Genomic DNA, 26541 nt, shown 5'->3' with positions numbered 1-26541 from the left:
GGTGTATATTTCAATTAGGATTAGCACATGTATTGATCTGAACTACACCCATTATCATTTGATAAAGTTATCCTTATAGGTCGCAGCTACAGTTACCAATGTTTACTTAATCTTAATTTAGGTTATCATCGAACATGCTTTACACACATAGACCTCCAATACACATACCGTATTAAATAGTCCATAATTATACAATAGCATAGGTTGATTATGAGATTATGAATAGAATAATATATGCTCTCAAACGCACCAAACCCGGTGGTGTGGTCCATCCCATCCAGCAGTGTCCAGTCAAAGTTGTCACTGTTGTCCTGGTGCCATCCACATAGTCCATCCTCAAAGTTACATGACAGTACTTCCTCCCCAAAGACATGCAACACAAGGCAATGCATTGAGGAAAAGGATGTTATAAATTGTTTGAATACTGTAATGAAAAGGTTTACCTGTTGAAGTAGACGGAAAATAATTTGCATGGCAACCAGTGAAGTGGACGTTTTGGACTTTAATCTTGGCGGAAGGACACAGTTTCTCTGCGCGGGATTCAAATGCTAACTGTTGAAAAAAACAAAAAAATACAGCTTTTTTTTTTTTTAGAACTAGGGTTGTACGGTATACCGGTACTAGTATAGTACCGCGATACTAATTGTCAGAATAATTGTATCAAAGTTATCACAAAACTTTGTGTTTCAATGAGTTCCCGGCGAGAAGACAAAAAGCTGTCTTTGAACCTACCAAGAAGCAGGCTTGTAAAACTCCACTGAGTAGGATGGGAAGCAACATGAAGGTGTTCTGTTTCTTTCATGTATTGTAATCGACAGAAATATATTGTCTTGACCCGAGATCTACAAAGCGAAGACCTGACTCCCCTACAGGGGACCTCTTCTGTGAACTGTTAACGACCTTTTCTTTGAACTGTTCTGTAACCAAAGGCGATGGCTGTTTATGACCCCCGTCCCTTAGAAACAGCTTTTGTAATGTAATCAGGGAAAGTCCAAATAAAAGAGGAGGCGTACAATCTTTCGTCAGGGAGCGGGGTGATTTTTTTTTTTTTTTTTTTTTAGATTAGATTAGATTTATTGGTCCCCTTGGGGAAATTCATTGTCACTGCCGTACATTTAAACACTAGACATTACACATCACACAAAAAAAAAATAACAAAAAGACATCATACATGACTAACACACATTTACAGGCTTGTCAGACAGGTCGGCCGGGCCTGCTGTTAAGGGCGGCTATAGCTTCAGGGATCAGGCTTTTCCTGAGGCGGGCCCTCCGGAATTTGATTGTTCTGTACCTGCGCCCTGATGGTAGTGGGATGATGTATTGGTGTAGTGGGTGAGTGATATCCTGAACTATTGTTTTTGCCAGTCGGGTGATGGACCTGTGGTTTATGTCTGAAATGTTGGGTGTGGGTAGGCCGATGATTTTAGCTGCTATGTTTGTAATGCGTGTGAGTTTGGTCCGGTTGGTTACAGAAAGCATGGTGAAAAAACATGTGGAACTGTACAAGAGTACAGTCCAGACGTCTCTCCTCAATTGAGCCAAATTTAATTCTGTCTCTGTTTAATTCCTTGCTTCTTGTCTTGTTTAATAGATGTCATCAGTGTTTGAACCCGACACTAATGAATCATATTCAGTACTATACCGCCTCTAAAAAATACCGGTCTCCCAACCCCCCGCCCCTTCATCATCGCCACGTCGTGAGGAGCATGTTTGGCAGCGCACACACACGGAGTACTTACAAGCAGACACGGGGTGTACACAGAAAAGGGAGAATGGATACATTTTGGCTTAAAAAGTAAAGATAAAGGTGAAGTTATAACACTGAAACACCCTCAGGAAGAGGTGCTTTAAGACTGCAGCTAAAGTCCATCCGCAGTCTGCAGTGCTGTAGCTACTTCTAAATCACTAATCCTTGTCTCCATGGCGACAAAATAAAGTTAGTTTCTTCCAAGTAGCATTATCACTGCAGGACGAGGAATAGCTAAACATGCTTCACTACACACCGTAGGAGGATACAATAGCTCACCGGTGTCACAATGTAAACAAACGCCATGGGTGGATCTACACCTGACATCCACTGTAATGATACCAAGTGCAGGAGCGTATCTAGTCGATACTACTATGACTACATCGATATTTTTTAGCATCACAAAATCTTTTGTTTTTTTAAAATGTATTTTATGTTTATAAACTCAGGAAATATGTCCCTGGACATTTGAGGACTTTGAATATGACCAATGTATGATACTGTAACTACTTGGTATCGGATTGATACCCAAATTTGTGGTATCATCCAAAAATAATGTAAAACATCCAAACAACAGAAGAGTAAGTGATTATTACATGTTAACAGAAGTGTAGAAAGAACATGTTAAAAGAGAAAATTTCTTGCTTGATGTACAGCTTAAGTTGTTCAACAGTCTCCGTTGTGATATTTTAGGCTTCATAATAGGGATGTCCCGATCCGATATTTGGATCGGATCGGCTGCCGATATTTGACAAAAATTGCGTTTCGGCAAGGCATGGGAAAATGCCGATCCAGATCCAGTTTAAAAAAAAACTCTGGTCCGCGTTTTCCAATGCACCGATTTAAATAATACATTCCACTTTTCTGCTGCTCCGTAATTTCCGTTCCGCATTTTCCAGCACACCTTCAACACATCCACACGTCTGTGGAATCTCACGCAGTTGCTTTTAGCTGCTGGCATTACACGACAGGCTCTTCTCACTCTTTCCTGTGTCTCCCTCTCACAGACAACGAGCGCACCTTCTTACACACGTCACATACTGTCACGTCATACGTCACATACTGTCACGTCATACGTCACATACGTATACGTCCTCCCCGAGCAGAGAGCGAGGTAGCGGCATGGCTAACGTTAGCTGTGATGCTAGCGCAGCCGCTAAGGTGCGCGCCTGCTCAAGCGTCCTCTGCGCACGGCAAATCTATGCCACGCACAAAATCAAATAAAAAAATAAGCGCATTACAATTTTCGACACACGGACAAGACAGAGACAACAGTTTTCGTCATCATTGTTCAAATATTGTGACGTCTGTCGAGACGCTTATCTCCATTCGGTGCCACACGTCCACACCATCAAAATGGCAAAAATTTCCACATCAACACCGTATGAAAAAATTAGTGATTATTTTACTTGTGATTTCCTTCTCTGCATGAAAGTTTAAAAGTAGCATATATTAATGCAGTATGAAGAAGAATGTTTTAATGTAGACATGCAAGCCTTGAAAGAAAATGTTGAAAATCAAGACTACATTTCCTGCAAATGGGTGCATTTCTACCCTATATTTTAACTTTAGATTTATTCTCATATCAAACTCTTTTGGCTGTCTTTTTGACACTTACATCCGGCGCCCCCCTCCACACCCTGGATTATAAATAATGTCAATAATTCAATGTGATTATCTTGTGTGATGACTGTATTATGATGATAGTATATATCTGATAGTATATATCTGTATCATGAATCAATTTAAGTGGACCCCGACTTAAACAAGTTGAAAAACTTATTGGGGTGGTACCATTTAGTGGTCAATTGTACGGAATATGTACTTCACTGTGCAACCTACTAATAAAAGTCTCAATCAATCAATCAAAACACATAGAATCATCATACTGCTGTGATTATATGCATCAAGTGTTCATTCAAGGCTGAGGCAAAATATCGAGATATATATCGTGTATCGCAATATGGCCTTAAAATATCGCAATATTAAAAAAAGGCCATATCGCCCAGCCCTAGTTCAATGATGCCTTTTCTGTTTGTCATGTATAATTTTGTCTATTTTGTGTTTATCCTTGAATAAACAGGTCAGTTTCTTGTTACCAACCATTGTGTATTATTCAAACTCCCCTAATTCAGCTGGCTAGTTGTTATCAAGAGTACTAAAACCCTTTTCAACATGATTCTGACAACTAAGTAGGCTAAATAACTTTAAACTTTAATACATGCTCGGATAGGTCAGTATCGGTATCGGTCAGTATCGGTATCGGATCGGAAATGCAAAAACAATATCGGTATCGGATCGGAAGTGCAAAAACCGGGATCGGGACATCCCTACTTCATAATGCGCCACACATTTTCATAGGGAGACAGGTCTGGACGACAGGCAGGCCAGTCTAGTACCCGCACTCTTTTACTACGAAGCCACGCTGTTGTAACAAATGGCTTGGCATTGTCTTGTTGAAATAAGCAGGGGCGTCCATGAAAAAGACGTTGCTCTAAAACCTGTATGTATCTTTCAGCATTAATGGTGCCTTCACAGATGTGTAAGTTACCCATGTCTTGGGCACTAATACACTCTTGTTTTGTATTTTTGTTGCACGCACTAACCTAAAAAAAATGTACCTGAAAACGCTGGTTTCTGGCTCCAACGGCCACTTCTGCATGTTGCCACTCGACCTCCCCTTTTCCAGTCTTTCCGCTGAACTCCCACAGTTTTGGCTGCGCTCCCAAAATGCTGTCAATCACCCTGACAGACAGTTCACCTGCAATGGTTGATGTAGTGTTCAGTAAGTAGAAAATACTAGAAAAGACATGTGGTATACCGGTGCAGTCAATTACCTATGTGAGCCGGATTGCCCGTGAGTGCAAAATCAAAACGTAGGGTACAAGTCGGGCCAGAGGGGCCCAGGACGGGAGTCCGCGTCTGGGCCTCAGTCAGTTGCTGGCCTGGGGCCTTGGCCACGTACAAGTATTCCTCTGAGAAATAGACAAAGCATCGATCAGACAAAATCCAGTGATTGTCAGACGAGTGCTCCTGGCTGTGAACCCCAGGAAGGCTACCGGACCAGACGGAGTACCTGGAAAGGTGCTCAGGACGTGCGCCCACCAGCTCGCTCCCCCCCTCACCAGGATCTTCAACCTCTCCCTGGCTCAGGGAGTCATCCCATCCTGCCTGAAGTCATCTACAATAATCCCGGTGCCGAAGAAGTCTCCCATCACCAGCCTGAATGATTACCGACCAGTGGCCCTCACTCCGGTAATCATGAAGTGCTTCGAGCGACTTGTTCTCCAGCACATCAAGGACCATATCCCTCCAGACTTCGACCCCCACCAGTTCGCATACCGGGCGAACAGGTCCACAGAGGACGCCATCGCTGTTGCTCTCCACTCTGCTCTGAACCACCTGGAGCAGCAGCAGAGCTACGTCCGGATGCTCTCTGTGGACTATAGCTCTGCCTTCAATACAATAATCCCGGACAGACTCTGCAATAAACTGGACACTCTTGGCCTCCCCCCTCTCACAAACGCCTGGATAAGGGACTTCCTAACGGACCGACCCCAGAATGTGAGACTTGGCCCGCACCTCTCATCCTCCCGCACGCTGAGCATCGGCTCCCCACAGGGCTGTGTGCTGAGCCCCCTCCTCTACTGCCTTTACACCCATGACTGCAGTCCGGCCCACAGTGACAACCTTACCGTCAAGTTCGCCGACGATACCACAGTGGTCGGGCTCATCTCCAGGGGTGACGAGGCTGCCTACAGAGAGGAGGTCCTGAAGCTGACGGCCTGGTCTTCGGAGAACAACCTCGCTCTCAACACCAGCAAGACCAGAGAGATCATCGTCGACTTCAGGAGGAGCAGCACCGACCCTGCCCCCCTCTACATCAACGGCGAGCGTGTAGAGAGGGTCCACACCTTCAGGTACCTTGGAGTCCACATCTCTAATGACTTCTCCTGGACAGTCAACACCACATCAATCATCAAGAAGGCTCAGCAGCGGCTACACTTCCTTAGAGTCCTCGGGAAGTACAACCTGAAGCCTGACCTGCTGCTGACCTTCTACCGCTCGTCCATCGAGAGCCTGCTGACCTACTGTATTACGGTATGGTACGGCAGCTGCACTGCAGCAGACAGGGAGAGGCTGCAAAGAGTGGTCAAGACGGCTCAGAAGATCATCGGCCGCCCTCTCCCCTCTCTGACGGACATGTACACCTCCCGCTGCCTCAACAGAGCCAGTGCCATCATCAAGGACAGCACCCACCCTGGCTCTGACCTGTTCCACCTGCTGCCCTCTGGGAAGCGCTACAGGTGCATTAAAACCAAAACAAACAGGCTAAAGAACAGCTTCTTCCCCAGGGCCATAACCATCCTGAACGGACTGCCCCATTGTCCCTCATAACTGCCTTCTCTTCGGTGCAATAACCCATTCCACCAACCACCCTGTTTTTGTTTTTGTTTTTTTCATGTATATATTCATTTCACACCATATTCATTGCACTTCTACATTTTTTATATTTCTATATATTTGCACATTGTTTTTCTAGAATGCACACATCGCACTGTATGGAATGGCCTCAATCTCGTTACCTTGCCTAATGACAATAAAGCTGATTCTGATTCTGATTCTGATTTCAAATAAAAATATGCATACCTTTTGCAGTGGAATTCTTGTGAAGTACCCAACTTTGACTCCCGATGCTGGTATCTGTCCAAGCTGAGCTGCCTTTACTGTACAAGAAATCCCCTAAGACAGAAACAACATTGGCATTGTTATTCTAAACATCAACACATTAGATTTATATTCTGTCAACCAGAACTGCGTGGCTGTAGAGACAAGCATCCTAACTAACTGGGTATCCTCCAACTATTTACGTTGTGTAAATGGTAAATAAAAAGAGAATACAATGATTTGCAAATCCTTTTCAACTTATATTCAATTGAACAGACTGCAAAGACCAGATATTTAACGTTCGAAGTGGAAAACGTTGTTATTTTTTGCAAATATTAGCTCATTTGGAGTTTGATGCCTGCAACATGTTTCAAAAAAGCTGGCAGAAGTGGCAAAAAAGACTGATAAAGTTGAGCAAGGCTCATCAAACACTTATTTGGAACATCCCACAGGTGAACAGGCTAATTGGGAACAGGTGGGTGTGCCATGATTGGGTATAAAAGCAGCTTCCATGAAATGCTCAGTCATTCACAAACAAAGGACGGGGCGAAAGTCACCACGTTGCGAACAAATGCCTGAGCAAATTGTCCAACAGTTTAAGAACAACATTTCTCAACCAGCTATTGCAAGGAAATTAGGGATTTCACCATCTATAGTCTGTAATATCATCAAAACGTTCAGAGAATCTGATCCCTCAGGCGGTATTGCATCAAAAAGCGACATCAGTGTGTAAAGGATATCACCACATGGGCTCAGGAACACTTTAGTTAACCACTGTCAGTAACTACAGTTGGTCGCTACATCTGCAAGTGCAAGTTAAAACTCTACTATGCAAAGCCAAAGCCATTTATCAACAACACCCAGAGACGCCGCCGGCTTCGCTGGGCCCGAGCTCATCTAAGATGGACTGATGGAAAGTGGAAAAGTGTTCTGTGGTCTGACAAGTCCACATTTCAAATTGTTTTCGGAAACTGTGGTTGTAAGAGGAAAAGAACCATCCGGACTGTTATAGGCGCAAAGTGTAAAAGCCAGCATGTGTGATGGTATGGGGGTGTATTAGTGCCCAAGACATGGGTAACTTTACACATCTGTGAAGGCACCATTAATGCTGAAAGGTACATACAGGTTTTGGAGCAACATATGTTGCCATCCAAGCAACGTCTTTTTCATGGACGCCCCTGCTTATTTCAGCAAGACAATGCCAAGCCACGTGTTACAACAGCGTGGCTTCATAGTAAAAGATAGCGGGTACTAGACTGGCCTGCCTGTAGTCCAGACCTGTCTCCCATTGAAAATGTGTGGCGCATTATGAAGCCTAAAATAGCACAACGGAGACCCCCGGACTGTTGAACAACTTAAGCTGTACATCAAGCAAGAATGGGAAAGAATTCCACCTGAGAAGCTTAGAAAATGTGTCTCCTCAGTTCCCAAACGTTTACTGAGTGTTGTTAAAAGGAAAGGCCATGTAACACAGTGGTGAACATGCCCTTTCCCAACTACTTTGGCACGTGTTGCAGCCATGAAAAAAAAAAGTTTATGAGTTTGAACATCAAATATGTTGTCTTTGTAGCATATTCAACTGAATATGGGTTGAAAATGATTTGCAAATCATTGTATTCCGTTTATATTTACATCTAACACAATTTCCCAACTCATATGGAAACAGGGTTTGTAGTTTTACGTTTTGACTATTTTTCGCCTTTGTAACATACGAGTACAGGTAAAAGCCAGTAAATTAGAATATTTTGAAAAACTTGATTTATTTCAGTAATTGCATTCAAAAGGTGTAACTTGTACATTATATTTATTCATTGCACACAGACTGATGCATTCAAATGTTTATTTCATTTAATTTTGATGATTTGAAGTGGCAACAAATGAAAATCCAAAATTCCGTGTGTCACAAAATTAGAATATTACTTAAGGCTAATACAAAAAAGGGATTTTTAGAAATGTTGGCCAACTGAAAAGTATGAAAATGAAAAATATGAGCATGTACAATACTCAATACTTGGTTGGAGCTCCTTTTGCCTCAATTATTGCGTTAATGCGGCGTGGCATGGAGTCGATGAGTTTCTGGCACTGCTCAGGTGTTATGAGAGCCCAGGTTGCTCTGATAGTGGCCTTCAACTCTTCTGCGTTTTTGGGTCTGGCATTCTGCATCTTCCTTTTCACAATACCCCACAGATTTTCTATGGGGCTAAGGTCAGGGGAGTTGGCGGGCCAATTTAGAACAGAAATACCATGGTCCGTAAACCAGGCACGGGTAGATTTTGCGCTGTGTGCAGGCGCCAAGTCCTGTTGGAACTTGAAATCTCCATCTCCATAGAGCAGGTCAGCAGCAGGAAGCATGAAGTGCTCTAAAACTTGCTGGTAGACGGCTGCGTTGACCCTGGATCTCAGGAAACAGAGTGGACCGACACCAGCAGATGACATGGCACCCCGAACCATCACCCAACCATGCAAATTTTGCATTTCCTTTGGAAATCGAGGTCCCAGAGTCTGGAGGAAGACAGGAGAGGCACAGGATCCACGTTGCCTGAAGTCTAGTGTAAAGTTTCCACCATCAGTGATGGTTTGGGGTGCCATGTCATCTGCTGGTGTCGGTCCACTCTGTTTCCTGAGATCCAGGGTCAACGCAGCCGTCTACCAGCAAGTTTTAGAGCACTTCATGCTTCCTGCTGCTGACCTGCTCTATGGAGATGGAGATTTCAAGTTCCAACAGGACTTGGCGCCTGCACACAGCGCAAAATCTACCCGTGCCTGGTTTACGGACCATGGTATTTCTGTTCTAAATTGGCCCGCCAACTCCCCTGACCTTAGCCCCATAGAAAATCTGTGGGGTATTGTGAAAAGGAAGATGCAGAATGCCAGACCCAAAAACGCAGAAGAGTTGAAGGCCACTATCAGAGCAACCTGGGCTCTCATAACACCTGAGCAGTGCCAGAAACTCATCGACTCCATGCCACGCCGCATTAACGCAGTAATTGAGGCAAAAGGAGCTCCAACCAAGTATTGAGTATTGTACATGCTCATATTTTTCATTTTCATACTTTTCAGTTGGCCAACATTTCTAAAAATCCCTTTTTTGTATTAGCCTTAAGTAATATTCTAATTTTGTGACACACGGAATTTTGGATTTTCATTTGTTGCCACTTCAAATCATCAAAATTAAATGAAATAAATATTTGAATGCATCAGTCTGTGTGCAATGAATAAATATAATGTACAAGTTACACCTTTTGAATGCAATTACTGAAATAAATCAAGTTTTTCAAAATATTCTAATTTACTGGCTTTTACCTGTATAACAACGGGCGAGTGCGGTTCTGATCAAATGTTACATCGGGTGGATGGCGGATGGTTGACGACTTTCTGATGCGGTTGCGGATGAAATAATTGCCTATCCGCGCATCTCTAATATGTATGCATTTTTTAAACATTTTTAAAGAAAATTACCACGCCCATAATCACAGATAATACGGATACAAACAAAATTGGGTGTCGACTCAGCAAATGCTGTTGGTGCAAATAAAGACCAAACTTGTACCACACTGGGCTTCATCCGCCGCTCCCTCACAGTCGGGGTGAAAGTCGCACATCTTTTCCGCCACGGTGCAGTCGTCTTTGGGAGGTCTCGGGAATTTTTCCAAAGTAACACTTTCTGTAAACAACTCATCACTGTAGTTACTTCAATCGTAAGAATCTCACCACCATTACCGTTTGATCGGCGGCATTCCGGCGACAACACCATGCTGTCGATGGCGATACCTCCATATGCCAACTCCCTGACGGCTGCCATGACAAGAATCTATGAGAATAGAATGTAGAATGGGAAAAAGGAACATATTTGAACCGAATAAATAAACATAAATATTGGACATGATGTCTGCTAAGATGTCACCAAAGCTGTGGGAACCTTGGAGGGGATGATGGGTGATCATGAACACACACAACAAAACTTGTCCAATGTGCAGTCTATTTTGGGCCCGCATGTTGTTTATTTATTAGCCCTCAGGACAACAAAAATAAAACTACTTTTACTACTATATAGATACACTATATTGCTAAAAGTATTTGGCCAACTGCCTTGACTCACATATGAACTTGAAGTGCCATCCCATTCCTAACCCATAGGGTTCAATATGACCTTTTGCAGTAATATTACAGCTTCAACTCTTCTGGGAAGGCTGTCCACAAGGTTGCGGAGTGTGTTTATAGGAATTGTCCACCATTCTTTCCAAAAGCGCATTGGTGAGGTCACACACTGAAGGCCTGGCTCTCAGTCTTCGTTCTAATTCATCCCAAAGGTGTTCTATCGGGTTCAGGTCAGGACTCTGTGCAGGCCAGTCAAGTTCATCCACACCAGACTCTGTCATCCATGTCTTTATGGACCTTGCTTTGTGCACTGGTCCGCCACAAATGGATTTTTCGGCTTTTGACTCGCTCGACCGCTCATAAAAGCAATGGGACTCTGTCTGTGAATGTTGCTTGTAGTTACAACTCCGGTGCAGTAGGTGGCGGTAGCCTACTATGCATTGTAACTCCGCCAATAGCACTTAATTCACCTGGTGGGCCAGAAGAAGACGAAGAAGACGAAGACAAAGACGAAGACGAAGACGAAGACGGAGACGGACGGGATCGAAATACGAGGGTAATATAGGTTATAGGTAGATAGGTTATAGCTGCATCGCTCGCGGCTCGTCATATATTTAACGTTAATCCGCGATTTCACCGAGCGTTTCACTGACGGTGAGCAGCCTGACGCTGCTTCATTAACACCGCCGCTGTTTGACTCGGGGGCCGGGGAAGACGCACGTAATAACAATCACCTGTTTTCATACCGACGAGCTAACGTGTCCAGGTTATAACCCTGTTGTCCATAAACACACCTGGAGACGGTGCTTCAGATACTGCATTAATAATGAAGATAATTGTCCACTGTCCACTGCAGCATGTGAATGCAATGAAAAGAATAAAATCTGAGCCAACCAGCTGTTAAAATGTTGTCCAGGTTAATGTTTTGGCCATTAAAGGCCCTTCATTTCAAGATTTCAACTGTGATCGGGCTTTAAACAGGTGGCTGACCTGTTCAGATGGGTGTAACTGCTACTGGTCAAATAATGTGAAATAGCATTTAATTTTACATGTATGCAATGCCATTTAAATGTAATTATAGATAATAATAATAATAAATACTGTGTAGTGTTGTAAATAGTCAACGGAAAGGATTTTAGTAAGATATAAGCCATGAGCACTACACAGCCAGAAAAAAACCTAGGCAGGACAAGTAAAAATATTGGGGCAAGTAGATTTGAGAAGTCGGGCAAGTAGAAAAATTAGGGCGGAGGGAACAGGTGAGACTCAGCAAACACTGAAAAATAAAGCAGGGTCAGATCAGAAATTCACTTTTCTCATGAAAAGGGTCCTAATTTATATTCTTATGTGCCTTATAGAGAGGACCACGACAAAACATAGAGCGAGACTAGCTCCAGTGCGACCTGTTCAGCAGCAGCAGGAGGAGGAGGAGGAGGAGGTTGACTGACTGCGGCAGGACACCTCTGCCTCTGTTTCACTTTATGTTTCTGGTAAATAATATGGTTGTAGTAGTAGGCTAAAGTTAAATTATTTAGTATGCACTAATTAAAGGGGCAGAGCTTTAAGAGACATTTTAGCTTTTATATTTTATAAGATATATTTTTTGTAAGAACCACAATTAATAAATATATTTCAGTGAATAACTAATTGTTCAAATCTGTATATAAATATGTACATAAAGTGTTGTAATTATATTCCAACTCCGCGTTCTTCTTGGTCATCGCCGCTGCCGCCGCCACCCCCCACCCCCCGACCACACCACCACAAATAGATGCCTGCCCTGTGGAAAACACTGTACTTTCTGAATAAATGATGCGATAATGTTCATCACTCAACTCATTGGTGTTCATTTTCAATCTATCAAGATAAAAAAATAATATCAAAATCAAATTACAGGATGTTATTTATGTAGTTTGCTCATTTTCCTCGACTGGTGCACTAACATCATGGGGTTTATTTTATTTATTTTTTTACATATGCAGCATCATCTACAAAGATACAAAGAATTGCTATTGCGACATCTAGTGGACACATTTAGAACATTTCATTCAAAAATTTCGGCTCATTTTTATACTTAGCAAACTCGCCGTACGTTTGACACCCCTGTTCTAAACATATCTGTTTCGCTCGTTATGTTTTTTGCCTAATTTTAAAGCATTTAGACGATGTTGTCATATAGTCCCCGTGGAGGGGGGCGTGGCCTGCGGGCCTGCCGCGGAACGGGGTGTGCGAGGACCGGCCTCGAAGACAGCGACAGGTGAGTGGATGGCCCAGGTGGGCCTTGTTATCTAATCACCTGTCACCTTTATTAGCAGCAGCCGGAACGAGACACGGGGTTGTATTCAAACTGTCTTATCGGGCTCACGGAGGATCTTTTCGGCCTCAGGAGAACCCTCACGGCAAAGAGACCTTCTACAGTCCCCCAAACCCACCTCCGCAAATAGATTGCAGCCTTGCGGGGAAACACTGACCAGGTTCCACAGCCATGGATGTTACTATTTGAAATCATGTGAGTTGTGTAAATGTTGTGTTTTTGTGTGTGCTGAAGAGAATAACTCACTTGAAAAGTCGAGTTATTGACTATTTCCACCTCCGCTTTCACCCAGACATCACCCAGAGCTCCACCCCGCTCCCACACTGGGGTGATGCTCTTGTCTGCCACCAGTACCGTCAGCCCACCAGACCTCGGGCCAAACTGGTGAGTGTACATGATCATCTGCAGGAAAGTTGACAGACTCTGATTACGACCTCAAATATTCAACACATGTATTTATTAAAGACTTCACTAGTTACCGTATTTTCCGGGCTATAGGGCGCATCGATATTTAAGCCGCACATACCAAGTTTTAGAAGAAATACATATTTTTACATATATAAGCCAGACTGGACCATTAAGTGTAGATACAAACCAGTCCGAAAGATTTTGTAAATGTTTATTAACATACCTTAATTGTTTTCAAATGGTGCCTGTCACGTGGCAGTAAAATGGCTAATCATACAAAACAGAAGTCATCGTCATGGACCCACTACACTCTTAGAAATAAAAGTGCTAAGTAGAACCATATATGGTTCTTCGGCTCGTCCTCATAGGAGAACCCTTTTTGGCTCCAGGTAGAACCTTTTTATAAAGGTTCCACCTGGAACCCTTTTGGAGGGTTCTACCTAGAACTGTGTGTGTAAGGTTCCACCCAGAACCCCCCATGAGAGGTTCTACAAAGAACCCACGCAGGGAGTTCCACTAAGAACCCTTTCGTATTTCAAGGGTTTCATCTAGAACCCACACAGGGAGTTCCACTAAGAACCCTTTTGTATTTCAAGACTTTCTTCTAGAACCCACGCAGGGAGTTCCACTAAGAACCCTTTCGTATTTCAAGGGTTTCATCTAGAACCCACACAGGGAGTTCCACTAAGAACCCTTTTGTATTTCAAGACTTTCTTCTAGAACCCACGCAGGGAGTTCCACTAAGAACCCTTTCGTATTTCAAGGGTTTCATCTAGAACCCACACAGGGAGTTCCACTAAGAACCCTTTCGTATTTCAAGGGTTTCATCTAGAACCCACACAGGGAGTTCCACTAAGAACCCTTTTGTATTTCAAGACTTTCTTCTAGAACCCACGCAGGGAGTTCCACTAAGAACCCTTTCGTATTTCAAGGGTTTCATCTAGAACCCACACAGGGAGTTCCACTAAGAACCCTTTTGTATTTCAAGACTTTCTTCTAGAACCCACGCAGGGAGTTCCACTAAGAACCCTTTCGTATTTCAAGGGTTTCATCTAGAACCCACGCAGGGAGTTCCACTAAGAACCCTTTTGTATTTCAAGACTTTCATCTAGAACCCACGCAGGGAGTTCCACTAAGAACCCTTTCGTATTTCAAGGGTTTCATCTAGAACCCACACAGGGAGTTCCACTAAGAACCCTTTTGTATTTCAAGACTTTCATCTAGAACCCACGCAGGGAGTTCCACTAAGAACCCTTTCGTATTTCAAGGGTTTCATCTAGAACCCACACAGGGAGTTCCACTAAGAACCCTTTTGTATTTCAAGACTTTCATCTAGAACCCACGCAGGGAGTTCCACTAAGAACCCTTTCGTATTTCAAGGGTTTCATCTAGAACCCACGCAGGGAGTTCCACTAAGAACCCTTTTGTATTTCAAGACTTTCTTCTAGAACTCACGCAGGGAGTTCCACTAAGAACCCTTTCGTATTTCAAGGGTTTCATCTAGAACCCACACAGGGAGTTCCACTAAGAACCCTTTTGTATTTCAAGACTTTCTTCTAGAACCCACGCAGGGAGTTCCACTAAGAACCCTTTCGTATTTCAAGGGTTTCATCTAGAACCCACACAGGGAGTTCCACTAAGAACACTTTTGTATTTCAAGACTTTCTTCTAGAACCCACGCAGGGAGTTCCACTAAGAACCCTTTCGTATTTCAAGGGTTTCATCTAGAACCCACACAGGGAGTTCCACTAAGAACCCTTTTGTATTTCAAGACTTTCTTCTAGAACCCACGCAGGGAGTTCCACTAAGAACCCTTTCGTATTTCAAGGGTTTCATCTAGAACCCACACAGGGAGTTCCACTAAGAACCCTTTTGTATTTCAAGACTTTCATCTAGAACCCACGCAGGGAGTTCCACTAAGAACCCTTTCGTATTTCAAGGGTTTCATCTAGAACCCACACAGAGTGTGAATGTTGTCTGTCTATCTGTGTTGGCCCTGCGATGAGGTGGCGACTTGTCCAGGGTGTACCCCGCCTTCCGCCCAAAAGCAGCTGAGATAGTCTCCAGCACCCCCCGCGACCCAAAAAGGGACAAGCGGTAGAAAATGGATGGATGGATGGAGTTCTTGTACTGTAACAACCAACGAACCAAACCTTTTTTCTCCCACTCCCTTCCCTCTGTTGCAAGTTTTGTTGATTCTATGTAATTTGTTTATGTGTGCTATGGCTATGAGCACTAAGAACCCTTTCGTTTGTCAAGGGTTTAATCTAGAACCTATGCAGGGAGTTCCACTAAGAACCCTTTCATGTTTCAAGGGTTTCATCTAGAACTCACACAGGGAGTTCCACAAAGAACTCTTTCATGTTTCAAGGGTTTCATCTAGACCTGACACAGGGGGTTCTAAAAACATCCCTTTTCAAAGGTTTTCACCGATAACCGTCTTGTCTTCTGAGGGTTCTATAAAGAACCATATTGTATTCTACAGATCAGTTATATTGTGGTCATTTATCATGTTGACATTGAACAAACATTCAAAACATTTGAATGAGAAAAACATTTATTTAAAGATAGGCACCATTATTGGCAAATGTTATCAGGAAGTATGTCCCTGGTGACACAGGATCTTACCCATGCTTTCAACAATCCCTGAAGAACTCTTTCTTCCAAAAACGGTTCTCTGGATCAAAATAGTTCTTACTGGAACCCTTAGTGTTAGTGAGAACCCTTTTAAAACCAATTATTCAGAAAAGGGGTTTTAAAGGGTTCTCTGGATCAAAATGGTTCTTACTGGAACCATTAGCGTTACCAAGAACCCTTGAAAAACCCTTTCTTCGGGAAAGGGTTTTTCAGAAGCAAATGGTTCCAGGTAGAACCTCAGCCCTTGTAGAGGAACCCTTTTAGAACCCTTATTTCTAAGAGTGTAGCTACAGAAGCTAGCTCTCCAATCAGCTAAACAGACTCACTAACTCCGCTGTGACGTCTTGGTGAATTTACGAAACTGGAACAATGCAAACAGAGTGCCATTGTAAATTAATAACACTAACGCAGGCACTTTTAAACATGTTAGCACATTCGCTAAGGCTAACGGCACGAGCTTGATTACATTACGATAGTACGGGAAAATATGCATGAAAAAACTCCTACAGACATCACACATGGGACGTAAGTATGAATTTGTATTAGCGTCAGAATAATTGTATCTAAGTTATCACACGACTTTGTGCTACATTGAGTTCAGCTCGCCCTGCGAGAGGATCCTACCAAATAAAAAGGCTTGTAAAACCCCACTCTGTAGGATGGGGAGCGACATGAGGGTTCTGTTTCTTTGATGTATTGTAATCCACAGGAAGATTTTGTCTTGACCCGAGATCTACAAAGCGGAGAGAAATCAGGACCTGCCCAAGCTCCAGGAACCTCTTCTTTGAACTGTTTTATGACCTTTTCTTTGAACTGTTTGTAATCAAAGGCGATGGCTGTTTACGACCCACGTCCCTTAGAAACACCTATTGCCAAGTAATCAGGGAAAGTCCAAATAAAAGAGGAGGCGTACAATCCTTCGTCAGAGCGTGGTGGAGACTGTGCAAGAGTACAGCCCAGGCGTTTTCTCCTCAATTGAGCCAATTCCTTGCTTCTTGTCTTGTTTTAATAGATGTCATCAGTGTTTGAACCTGACAATTAGTTATATAGTAAAACTTACAAACGTTGCCTTAAGTGATGAGGAATCCTATGCCGGTTATACTTCCAGTTCAAGGCACGAAGTTCAACTCGCAGCACAAACAATAACGCACCTTTGCGGTGCCTCTGTTGGCGTTCTATTAAAACTACCGTATTTTCCGCACTATAAGGCGCACCTAAAAACCACAAATTTTCTCAAAAGCTGACAGTGCGCCTTATAATCCGGTGCGCTTTATATATGGATAAATATTAAGATACATTTTCATAAAGTTTCGGTCTCGCAACTTCGGTAAACAGCCGCCATCTTTTTTCCCGGTAGAACAGGAAGCGCTTCTTCTTCTACGCAAGCAACCGCCAAGGTAAGCACCCGCCCCCATAGAACAGGAAGCGCTTCTTCTTCTACTGTAAGCAACCACCCGCCCGCGTAGAAGAAGAAAAAGCGCGCGGATATCACCGTACGTTTCATTTCCTTTGTGTGTTTACATCTGTAAAGACCACAAAATGGCTCCTACTAAGCGTCAGGGATCCGGTTCATGAAAAGACGCAATCTCTCCATCCGCACACGGATTACTATTTCACAGCAACTGATATTCCTGTGAACCGCACCGTGGATACAACGGGAGCACGTACGGTGAATATTCGCACCACAGGGAATGAGAAGTCATCCTTCACTGTGGTTCTAGCTTGCCATGCTAATGGCCAGAAACTTCCACCCATGGTGATATTCAAAAGGAAGACCTTGCCAAAAGAGACCTTTCCAGCCGGCGTCATCATAAAAAGCTAACTCGAAGGGATGGATGAAGAAAAGATGAGCGAGTGGTTAAGGTAAGTTTAAGTTTACGCGAAGAGGCCGGGTGGCTTTTTTCACGCAGCTCTGTCCATGTTGATATACGTATGTTTGTGATTGCACATTTGCGTACATTTTGGGAGTGAACAGAGTTGTTAGAACGCTGGTTTTTAATATATTATTAAAGTTTGACTGACCTATCTGACTGGTTTTTTTTGACATTCCTTTAGCGCAGTTAGATGCGGCTTATAACACGGGGCGGCTTATAGGTGGACAAAGTTTTGAAATATGCCGTTCATTGAAGGCGCGGCTTATAACCCAGGGCGCCTTATGGTGCGGAAAATACGGTATTTGTTTAATACAAAACATGGCCGTAACTGAAGAAAAATCTATAATTTAGCCGCACCGTTTTATAAGTCTGCAGGGTTCAAAGCGTAGGAAAAAGTAGCGGCTTATAGTGCGGAAAATGTGGTCATTTCTTTAGGGAATTTATGACAAATAATGCAAACGAGTACATTTACTATGCAAATAAAATAAACTTGCCTTGCAAGGATGAGTATTATCGGTGGGCTGCAGACGAGGGCTTTGGAACGCTGCCCAATCCTGAAAGAGCTCGCCGTCAGGAACAGTGACGTACAGGAAGTGACCTGCGATAATTATCAACAGAGCATACATTTTGAGAGTTGGTATTTCCATAAAGTACTATAAATGACAGCATTTGAAGACACACAAAAAAAAGGAAACTGGTACCTGATGCACTGTTGTGAGAATGATCCCGTCCTGGTCCTCTCAGAGGATCTGAGATTGAGATGTCTTCCTGGCTCGTCCGCACCCATTTCAGTTTGGACAAGGACCGCAGGTCCCAACCACATAGGTCTTTCTCAAAGTCACAGCGGTGATAACCCTCTGTACAAAACATCGCACACGTTATCTGGACACTAAAACCACCTCAGAACATTTGGCAGGCAGAGAGTTCTTGTACTGTAAAAACCAACGGACCAAACCTTTTTTCTCCCACTCCCTTCCCTCTGTTGCAAGTTTTGTTGATTCTATGTAATTTGTTTATGTGTGTGTGGAGGGGGGCGTGACCTGTGGGCCTGCAGCAAAGCGGGGTGTGCCAGGACTGGCCTCGAAGTCAGCGACAGGTGCGTAGATGGCCCACCTGGGCCTTGTTATCTAATCACCTGTCGCTCTGTATAAGCAGCAACCGGGAGGAGAGACGGAGTTGGAGCTGGAGCAGGAGCGCGAGCGAGAGAGAGAGACAAACAGACAACTAAGCAACCTGAGAACATTATTGGAAAAATAAAAGTATATTGTGACCATGAAGCGGGCTCGCATGACAATGCTTGGTGGTCTGGAGGACCCATGGGAAGGCAACTCCCACAGTGTGCTATGGCTATGAGGTTTTTTACCTCGGCCTCAGTCAGGACCCCCTCCCTGGAGTCTGGCCTTTTATTGAATATTTATTTTACCCCCCCCCCCCCCCCCCCAACGTTTACCGGTTTCTCACCTTTTTTTGTAAGGGGTGCCGGAAGTTGGCAGACCCGTCATCGATCCTTTTTCTGTCTCCCTGTAATGTTTGTCTGATCTTGAATGGGATTGTGCTGAAAATCTCAATTTACCCTCTGGGATTAATAAAGTACTTCTGAATCTGAATCTGAATCTGAATACCCCCAAATTTTACTCAGGTAAGAGTACCATTACTTTAGAATAACCGTATTTTTCTGAGTATAAGTCGCTCCAGAGTATAAGTCGCACCGGTCGAAAATGCATAATAAAGAAGGAAAAAAACATATATAAGTCGCACTGGAGTATAAGTCGCATTTTCTGGGGAAATGTATTTGATAAAAGCCAACACCAAGAATAGTCAATTTAAAATAAATAAAGAATAGTGAACAACAGGCTGAATAAGTGTACGTTATATGAGGCATAAATAACCAACTGGTATGTTAACGTAACATATTATGGTAAGAGTCATTCAAATAACTATAACATATAGAACATGTTTACCAAACAATCTGTCACTCCTAATCGCTAAATCCCATGAAATCTTATACGTCTAGTCTCTTACGTGAATGAGATAAATAATATTATTTGATATTTTACGCTAATGTGTTAATCATTTCACACATAAGTCGCTCCTGAGCAGTGACGTGCAGTCACTAGAGGCAGGAAAAGGAAAAATATTTTTTTTAAATTAAATTGTTATATGTATCCAGTGATTATACTATAAAGTTATTTTCCATTTAACTTCACCCGTTTTAGATTATTTTTTATTTAAAATCGCTGAATTTTCACATTTGCCGTTCAAATACTGAGAAGAGACGGTGCGGTGAACAGCAGCCAGTTGAGGCACGTCACTCAGTGCCTCAACATGGACGGACTCGGCTAACTGCTGGCCTGCTGTGCAGTGAGACCGTATTGCTATATGAATTATATTATACATTTCCATAGTTTAGTTAGCTGAGGTATATAATGTACAGTGTATTTTGTCAACAACTGTATGTGTGTAACGTATTTCTTGTGCTGAGCGATCATAAAACGGCTGCAAAAGACGCACTGGCTGAGGCTCGCCTCCTGCACCCCCGCCGTAGAATGCACGGCAACCCCTGACGGGAGTGTTATATCAACTAAAGCCCACACTTAAACTTTCCACGTGCAAGATTGAATCTATTTTAAAAAGTTATTTCATAAGAAGCCAAAAAGTGCAAAAACAATAATGTTGGCGTTGGAGGAGTTGTGAATGACTGCAGGGCCACAACATTAGGTACACCTGCAGACTGCAGGTGTACCTAATTCACAACTCCTCCAACACGAACATTATTGTTTTTGCACTTTTTGGCTTCTTATTAAATAACTTTTGTAACCTATTTTTATGGGCTTTCCTCTTTGTGATGTTAAGTTCCTGTTATGCGCTGTTATACAGTATAGGCCTTGAGCTCTTATTTTGAAGGCGCCAAGAGCGGAAGTGACGACACGTTGGAGTGGAGCGGAAGTTTTTGAAAGAAGGTAAATAAAGTGGTCCTCGTGTAAACTGGAGCCTCCGTGTTTGTTATTTTGTAGTTTCATACAGTATAGGCGACATTTATAAACCCTCGGTTACACTTTTTTAAATAGATTCAATCTTGCACGTGGAAAGTTGAAGTGAGGGCTTTAGTTGATATAACACTCTCGTCAGGGATTGCATTAATCCAGCACAATAGTGGCTCATGGATTTATTTTATAAGTAAAGGTAAGACCATAATAACGTTTTTTTTTTATTAAATGTGCTTTTTTGTGTGCTACAGTTTGTATGTGTAAAGTTAAAGTTAAGTTAAAGTACCAATGATTGTCACACACACACTAGGTGTAATGACCCATCCCCTTGATCACCCCCTGGGAGGTGAGGGGAGCAGTGGGCAGCAGCAGCGCCGCGCCCGGGAATCATTTTTGGTGATTTAACCCCCAATTCCAAGCCTTGATGCTGAGTGCCAAGCAGGGAAGAATGCTGGTATGAGCTTTTAAACATAACCCGTTAACTGCTGCCAATCAAATGGTGAATAAGATACTCTTTAGGGTTCATATGTTTGTAAATCTGACTGTGATGAAGTCAGTGCCTCACCAGCCATCAACCTCACCGCACGTCACTGCTCCTGAGTATAAGTCGCACCCCCGGCCAAACTATGAAAAAAACTGCGACTTATAGTCCGAAAAATACGGAATATGACTCAAGTAAAAGTAAAAAGTAGTCATCAAAATAATGACTTTAGTAAGAGTAAGTAAGTAGTGGATGACAGCGCATGATATAAATGTTCTTTTTCATAGTTCGTAAAGTAAACGCTGAAGAGTTGTACGGTCCTGTAGACGACTCTTACTGTAGTTAAAGTGTGGTCATGTGACTGCCAGGCTCCGTTTGATTGGTGCAATGTAGTCAAACGTAATGCTTACGTTGAATTGGTGAAACAGGGTCATGTGACAGTGACCGTTGGAAGAAGTCTTTCTAACAAGCCAAATGAATGTGTCTTTTCAAAAAAGTAATTAACAGATTATAAATGAACATAAGGATGATATAAATAAATATAGTGGAATGAAACTCAATTTAACGAAGTAAAAGTGTGAGGTATTTTCACAAAAACATGCAAGTAAAAGTAAAAAGTATGTTGGATTAAAACTACTCTGACTATAACAATGTCATACCTGCCAACTTTTGAAATCAGAAAAACCTAGAAGCCAGGGTCCAGGGGCCTCAGGCCCCGGTAGGTCCAGGACAAAGTCCTGGTGGGGGTTCACCCCCCGACGCAAAATGATTGATTGCATTCAGACAGGTTAAAATGTTGCTAAAACCATCACTTTTCTATCAGTCACAGTGACTTTTCAAAAGAAAAATATTACAGCAAAAATCATATGGGTTGATTGACATGTTTATTCTGTAAGCTAACTTCAATAGTTTGAAATTATTTTTGACAGTTAATGCCAGTTATCCTGTCAACCTTTCACAAGACTTCAATTTGTTCATTGAAAGTATAAACAGTATAAACACTTTTTACAGTAAACAAATGGTAAAACAGTACTAAACAATTCCATTGGTGTCATTATTAACTTTCTGTCCAAGCTTGTATAATCTACTGCCTTGTTCAATTGGAATTCAAATGTAGTTTTTTTGTAAGCCTTTCAAAAGAATTCAAAATATGAAAAATTCATGAAAATTAATTTAAGCCATCAGACACTTGAAAAGTGGCACATCACATCTCTAATGTAATCATTTGAACTTTTCAACAGAAATAGCACTGCAAAAATATTAAGGACATACTTCTGTATTTTGGTAGTTATGCTGTCAACATTTAACACGATTTCTTCAACTTGGACTTGAAAGCATAAATAGTATAAACACTTTTAACAGTATAACAGTACTAAACAATTCCAATAGATAACATTGGTGTCATTACCTTTTTGTGGCTAAAATCCAAATTTATTCTATCAGATTGATCATACTGCAAAAATGATATGGTAACTTTATGATAAGTTTACTTGAAGTGGCATAAAACACTGAAAGTGATTGTTCCTATAACCCCTTTGTTTCAAATGTTTGTTCCACTTGTGGCAGTCGGGCACCAGCATACCGTCTTTGACAACTTGAAGTGGCATAAAACACTGAAAGTGATTGTTCCTATAACCCCTTTGTTTTAAATGTTTTATGCCACTTCAAGTTGTCAAAGACGTGCTGTGAAATACAGCCGACAGGATTGCGCACCAAACACGAAGCAAGGCCAAAGCGCATGCATGGTGCAGGAGAACAAAGGACTTCTTTCATTTAAGGTTTGTGATAAACCATCAAACTCATTCGTTAAAAGGACTCTATAGTAATATAAAGTGAGTTTTTCTGGACATTATCATGCAAGAAAAGTTTATTTTTGGGACCGCGATCACCCCGTAATGATTTTTAAAGGTTGCATTACAAACATTTAACTGTCCCATGTGATCAGCCAGTGCGATTGGAAGTCCATGCTCAATTATTGCCTCCGTAAATAAAACTTCGGCATTTATCACATCCAAAGAATCTGTTTGGGCGACGAAAAACGTTGAAAGTTTTCCACTTGTATTGCTAGCAACGGCATTAGACTTGTGTTTTTTTGTCCCAACGTGGTCTTTTACATCGCTAATTCCTCCGTGTCCGATCGAAAAATCTTGTCTGCACAAGGTGCAATTCGCGTAGTTTTCACCCTTTTTGGAACGGATAATTATTCCCGGATAGGCTTTTGAATATTCTTCACGGAATGACTGCAGTTTTCTTTTCGGTTTAAGACTCGTTTGCGATTTTTCTCCGGCTGATTCCATGATCGTTTCGCTCGTTTGGAAACAATGGCAACTGGTGCCTCGTGCTTGGCAGCGGTGCTATAAATAGCCTCGCGCATGGCATTCGGAATGGCTCGATAGGAAGTTACGGGAAGCAGTGTCGATTGTCATTGTTGTTACGCGATTTCGTGAATAAAACTTAAAATTTTTTTTTTTTTTTAATGAATGAAAAACCGTATTTTTTAATCACTGCAACCGTAACCCGGAATAGGTTGATGAAAACCGTACTAATTACGGGAAAACCGGAGTAGTTGGCAGGTATGCAATGTATCTAAAATTACTTAAGTAATTGTAACGCAGTAAATGTAGCACGTTACTCCCCACTCCAAATTGTCCATCCCTACTTTGCGGGAATTCACTTAAACGTAATCCTTGTGATAATTGAGGGAACGCTGCATATAAAAAACCCAAAACCAGTGAAGTTGGCACCTTGTGTAAATGGTAAATAAAAAGAGAATACAACAAATCCTTTTCAACTTATATTCAATTGAATAGACTGCAAAGACAAGATATTTAACGTTCCAACTGGAAACTTTTGTTATTTTTGGCAAATATTAGCTCATTTGGAATTTGATGCCTGCAACATGTTTAAATAAAACTGGCACAAGTGTCAAAAAAGACTGAGAAAGTTGAAGGATGCTCATCAAACACTTATTTGGAACATCCCACGGGAGAACAGGCTAATTGGGAACAGGTGGGTGCCATGATTGGGTATAAAAGCAGCTTCCATGAAATACTCAACATGGGATGGGGTGAGGGTCACCACTTTGTGTGAGCAAATTGTCCAAAAGTTTAACGACAACATTTCTCACCCAGCTATTGCAAGGAATTTAGGGATTTCACCATCTACGCTCCGTAATATCATCAAACGGTTCAGAGAATCTGGAGAAATCCCTGCACTGAAGCGATGATATTACGGACCTTTGATCCCTCAGGCGGTACTGCATCAAAAAGCAACATCGGTGTGTAAAGGATATCACCACATGGGCTCAGGAACACTTCAGAAAACCACTGTCAGTAACTACAGTTGGTCGCTACATCTGTAAGTGCAAGTCAAAACTCTACTATGCAAAGCCAAAGCCATTTATCAACAACACCCAGAAATGTTCATTGGTCTGACGAGGCCATGTAACACAGTGGTAAAAATGCTCCTGTGCCAACTTTTTTGCAATGTGTTGCTGCCACAAAATTCTAAGTTAATGATCATTTTCTCAGTTTGGAACATGAAATATCTTGTCTTTGCAGTCTAGTCAGTTGAATATAAGTTGAAAAGGATTTGTTGTATTTTGTTTTTATTTACCATTTACACAACGTGACAACTTCACTGGTTTTGTGTTTTGTATATTAGAACAAAAAAAAAGGCTACAAAGAGGGACTTGGGGGTGAGGGTTTGCTGGGAACGTCTGGCAGAGTCTCCTGTCAGAGAGAGTTTCAATTCCCACCTCCGGAAGAACTTTGAACATGTCACGAGGGAGGTGCTGGACATTGAGTCCGAATGGACCATGTTCCGCGCCTCTGTTGTCGAAGCGGCTGATTGGAGCTGTGGCCGCAAGGTAGTTGGTGCTTGTCGTGGCGGTAATCCTAGAACCCGTTGGTGGACACCGGCGGTGAGGGATGCCGTCAAGCTGAAGAAGGAGTCCTATCGGGTTCTTTTGGCTCATAGGACTCCTGAGGCAGCGGACAAGTACCGACAGGCCAAGCGGTGTGCGGCTTCAGCGGTCGCAGAGGCAAAAACTCGGACATGGGAGGAGTTCGGTGAGGCCATGGAAAACGACTTCCGGACGGCTTCGAAGCAATTCTGGACCACCATCCGCCGCCTCAGGAAGGGGAAGCAGTGCACTATCAACACCGTGTATGGCGAGGATGGTGTTCTGCTGACCTCGACTGCGGATGTTGTGGATCGGTGGAGGGAATACTTCGAAGACCTCCTCAATCCCACCAACACGTCTTCCTATGAGGAAGCAGTGCCTGGGGAGTCTGTGGTGGGCTCTCCTATTTCTGGGGCTGAGGTTGCTGAGGTAGTTAAAAAGCTCCTCGGTGGCAAGGCCCCAGGGGTAGATGAGATCCGCCCGGAGTTCCTTAAGGCTCTGGATGCTGTGGGGCTGTCTTGGTTGACAAGACTCTGCAGCATCGCGTGGACATCGGGGGTGGTACCACTGGATTGGCAGACCGGGGTGGTGGTTCCTCACTTTAAGAAAGGGAACCGGAGGGTGTGTTCTAACTATCGTGGGATCACACTCCTCAGCCTTCCCGGTAAGGTCTATTCAGGTGTACTGGAGAGGAGGCTACGCCGGATAGTCAAACCTCGGATTCAGGAGGAACAGTGTGGTTTTCGTCCTGGTCGTGGAACTGTGGACCAGCTCTATACTCTCGGCAGGGTCCTTGAGGGTGCATGGGAGTTTGCCCAACCAGTCTACATGTGTTTTGTGGACTTGGAGAAGGCATTCGACCGTGTCCCTCGGGAAGTCCTGTGGGGAGTGCTCAGAGAGTATGGGGTATCGGACTGTCTGATTGTGGCGGTCCGCTCCCTGTATGATCAGTGTCAGAGCTTGGTCCGCATTGCCGGCAGTAAGTCGGACACGTTTCCAGTGAGGGTTGGACTCCGCCAAGGCTGCCCTTTGTCACCCATTCTGTTCTGAACTTTTATGGACAGAATTTCTAGGCGCAGTCAAGGCGTTGAGGGGATCTGGTTTGGTGGCTGCAGGATTAGGTCTCTGCTTTTTGCAGATGATGTGGTCCTGATGGCTTCATCTGGCCAGGATCTTCAGCTCTCACTGGATCGGTTCGCAGCTGAGTGTGAAGCGACTGGGATGAGAATCAGCACCTCCAAGTCCGAGTCCATGGTTCTTGCCCGGAAAAGGGTGGAGTGCCATCTCCGGGTTGGGGAGGAGATCTTGCCCCAAGTGGAGGAGTTCAAGTACCTCGGAGTCTTGTTCACGAGTGAGGGAAGAGTGGATCGTGAGATCGACAGGCGGATCGGTGCGGCGTCTTCAGTAATGCGGACTCTGT

At 43.1% G+C, this 26541-nt stretch overlaps 1 protein-coding gene across 1 annotated transcript in view; it reads right to left on the bottom strand.

Moving 5' to 3' along the window:
- The window catches only part of mamdc4 (MAM domain containing 4), a 102591-nt gene that overhangs the window by 33773 nt on the left and 42277 nt on the right, over positions 1–26541 (bottom strand). The window contains exons 7-16 of the mRNA XM_061980894.2: positions 18451–18606; positions 18244–18347; positions 13077–13232; positions 10139–10229; positions 9969–10082; positions 6401–6493; positions 4588–4725; positions 4372–4511; positions 444–552; positions 251–355 (exon numbers count right to left, since the gene is read on the bottom strand). Of these exons, the coding sequence (XP_061836878.2) occupies positions 251–355; positions 444–552; positions 4372–4511; positions 4588–4725; positions 6401–6493; positions 9969–10082; positions 10139–10229; positions 13077–13232; positions 18244–18347; positions 18451–18606 (1206 nt within the window). The remainder of the gene's footprint in view (positions 1–250; positions 356–443; positions 553–4371; positions 4512–4587; positions 4726–6400; positions 6494–9968; positions 10083–10138; positions 10230–13076; positions 13233–18243; positions 18348–18450; positions 18607–26541) is intronic.

Source organism: Nerophis lumbriciformis, linkage group LG20, assembly GCF_033978685.3.
Source record: "Nerophis lumbriciformis linkage group LG20, RoL_Nlum_v2.1, whole genome shotgun sequence".
Lineage (NCBI taxonomy): Eukaryota > Metazoa > Chordata > Actinopteri > Syngnathiformes > Syngnathidae > Nerophis > Nerophis lumbriciformis.
Note: the sequence above shows the minus strand (reverse complement) of the source record. Positions and strands in the feature narration are given on the sequence as shown.